The 3,404-nt window shown below is 39.6% G+C and overlaps 1 protein-coding gene across 2 annotated transcripts in view; it reads left to right on the forward strand.

Moving 5' to 3' along the window:
* Positions 1-3,404, forward strand: part of MAPK10 (mitogen-activated protein kinase 10) — a 78,461-nt gene that overhangs the window by 9,924 nt on the left and 65,133 nt on the right. For both annotated transcript variants that reach the window (XM_009873446.1, XM_009873447.1), the window contains exon 2: positions 304-473. In XM_009873446.1, coding sequence (XP_009871748.1) covers positions 304-473 — 170 coding nt within the window. The remainder of the gene's footprint in view (positions 1-303; positions 474-3,404) is intronic.

The raw sequence follows: 3,404 nt of genomic DNA on the forward strand, positions 1-3,404 counted from the left end.
ATAAAGCAGCAGTAATGGCAAGCAGAGACCGGAAGTTGAGTGTGTGTCACAAACATCAGCCAGAGAGTTCACTATCTTTCTTTAATCAGTGGCTTTCTATGCTTACTTTCTGAGTGAAAGAGGGATTGATACAGTCTTTGAGAGCATTTGAGGATCCATGTAGATCTGTGATAATGAGCCTAAAATTACAAGAATTTATATTAGAGAGTTAGGTTGATTGTGCTTTATCAGTAGTCTGATGTTTTACTAGCCTTGGTTTCTGTGTTTTTTCCACTCCCTCCCCCCTCCCCTTCTCTACAACAGGGATTTGGGAAACAAGTGGATGTGTCATATATTGCCAAACATTACAACATGAGCAAAAGCAAAGTTGACAACCAGTTCTACAGCGTGGAAGTAGGTGACTCGACCTTCACAGTTCTCAAACGCTACCAGAACTTGAAACCTATTGGCTCTGGGGCTCAGGGAATAGTTTGGTAAGTATCAGCAGTTTCTGTCATACTTTCAAATAGGATTTGCCTATTGCATTTCTTCACAGTTTGCTAGCCACAGACATTCTATAAAATTGCAAAGATACCAGTCAGGCAACAGACATCCTGAGTCAGAGGGACCCTAGTGATTTGCTATGAAATTCTTCTGCTGGTGAAAGATAGCACTAGGTTTGCTTCTCCACATAGAGAAAAGTAACTAGCAAGGAAGTGGGAGAAAGATCTTATCATAACTGACAACTGTGGCACTATTCCCAGAGCAAGTGCAAATAATATCCCAAGTATACCCCTGTAATTCTAACCTCTGTACAGTAAAAGTCACTGAGAGCAATATAGAAACTTGTCACATCCCATAGTATTCGTAATTATTCAGAATGGAAGCCTTTTGAACCAAGGTAACTGCTTATTTTTCATGTATTTCTTAGAAGAGATGTTGCAGTGATGTGAATCATGAGAACAAAGACACAATTTCAGGAGTGCTAATCAGCACAAAAGGCTTATGGAATTAGAAATTACTGTGTTCAAAGTTGTGATATCATGGTTGATTTTTGTCTCTGTGCTTTTGGAGTCTGCTTTTAAGCTTCTCTGGCTTGTATGTAAAGGTCTCTGTGCAGGCATTTGTTACCTGTTTAATCACGAGGCATTAGGGTAACTAAAGTGATCTTTTACCTATAACTTGATGAAGTCTAATTCAATCCGTCATCTTCGTTACTGGTCTTTTCTGACTTTGATGTACTGTGTGTTACCTTACAGCTAGAGGCAAGAGGTTTCTTTAATTTAAGGGCAAGCGGGCTTCTGTGGATCATTGGCATTGGCACTATAATTGACAGTGTAACAACAATTAGCAACACATCCTTAGGTCTCAGTCTGTCACTTCCAGTGTTTACTATGCCACATAAGTCTAAAAGATCAAGTACTTTATTTCGTATCTTAAACACAAAATAACTAAAAGTTAGTTTAAAACCAACTTTGGGAAAGAAAGGTACTTTGTGTCGAGTACTATTTGTCCGCTTCTATATATAGCAGCTGATGTTTTTTCTTCCTACTTGCTATGCTCTATTCATTTTAGAAGAAAATCAGCTTTTGTTGAACCTCTCTGCAACTGAATTGCTGTAATGATCAATTATGAGCAGCGAGAAACCATAGAAGTTAAACTAAATAAAATCAATAGCATCCTGTGAATTTGTCTTTCATGCTAAGAGCTGACAGGCAAAAATTAAGAATGCCCTAGGAAAGAAAATCAAACCAGAGAACAAGTAAGTTCCAGTAAAAGTTAACACAAATCCCCTGAAATAGCTGAGCAGCATGGAGAGGCCATAAAAGGCCTTTTATGGTTTGATGGTACAGATGTAGATGTATTTCATGATAGATGGGAAAGATAATGAGCATTTTTGCTTAGTATGTGTTACACTGTAATCTACCTGTCACAAGGCATAATTTACCAGAAAATATATTAACAAGCTATAAGCAAGCATGAAGAATCAATGGCAAAGTAATAAATTAATGAAAAAAGTGTCTGATAAATATATGTAGTTTAGCCAAAGGAAGACAATACATGATAAAAAAGTATTCAGTTGTGTAAGTTTCTACTTGAGTAATAATAATATAGCAAAAATAATAAGCTTATGTAGTAAACTTGAATAGCTTAAGTTTCTAACATAGGAACTAAAACTACTTAGAAACTGTAGGTATTTTGGGGGATATAGGGTTACATCTAGAAAAAGCAGACTCATTTAAGCGAAAAAAAATATACTAAAAAACTACTTGTTTGTGGAGTGCTCCTGGGGAAGGTATTTTGCCCTTTTTCTTTTGCAAAGAATAGCCATGAGGAGAGCCTCTATGAATACAAAGGGGAAAAACCTAGGTCATTGTTTCTTTTGAGCCGGTGGTTCTATCTATGCCTAACGAGTTCCTGTTTGAGAAGCTTGACAGATCTGAGATGCTATTCTGTCTCTTAGTGCCAGAATGAACAGAAGTGTAGGAACTGTTGGGTGATTTCTGATTTTTCCTCTCTAACAAGGGTAGACACAGGTAGGATAACTCAGAGGGGTTTAGGGTTAAACTCCTTGTAGTATGCTCTATTTCTGGACTTCCCTTCCCGATAATCATAGGACAATACCTGTTGTCTCACTGGAGTGACAGGGTACTCAGCCACTGGTCGCAGCAGGTAAATGCCAACTACTCTTTTAGGACTGAGCTGCTGCCAGAAGTTGCAGTCAGCAGCCTGCTTCTTAACGAAATGAAATTTTTGCAGCTTGGCAATTCCATGATGTCTTCCCCATGCTGGAAGATCTGAGCTGATGATGTCTTTTCTGCTTTGTCTAGTACTTGGCTATGCAACTGTAATTCCCACATCTTGAGATGCCTATTTAATAATAGATTTTTCAATAATTTGACATCAGAACTCTTGGTACCCACCATGGTGGCCATGCAGTGGATGTGGTCTATCTGGATTTCAGCAAGACATTTGACAGCGTCTCCCACAGCATCTTCATAGATAAACTGAGGAAGTGCTGTCTGGATGACCAAGTAGTAAGGTGGGTTGTTAACTGGTTGAAAGGAAAGAGTCAGAGTGTTGTAGTCAATGGGGCAGAGTCTAGTTGGAGGCCTGTGTTTAGTGGGGTCCCTCAGGGGTAAGTGCTGGGGCCAGTGCTTTTCAATATATTCATCAATGACCTGGATGAGGGATTAGAGAGCGCTGTCAGCAAGTTTGCTGATGACCCAAAACTGGGAGGAGTGGTTGACACACCAGAAGGCTGTGCTGCCATTCAAAGAGACTTAGACAGGCTAGAGGGCTGGACGGGGAGAAATTTTATGAAGTTTAACAAGGGCAAGTGCAGAGTTTTGCACCTGGGAAAGAATAACCCCATGTGCCAGTATAGGTTGGGGACTGACCTGCTGGAGAGCAGTGCAGGAGAA

Source organism: Apaloderma vittatum, unplaced genomic scaffold (assembly GCF_000703405.1).
Source record: "Apaloderma vittatum isolate BGI_N311 unplaced genomic scaffold, ASM70340v1 scaffold13947, whole genome shotgun sequence".
NCBI lineage: Eukaryota > Metazoa > Chordata > Aves > Trogoniformes > Trogonidae > Apaloderma > Apaloderma vittatum.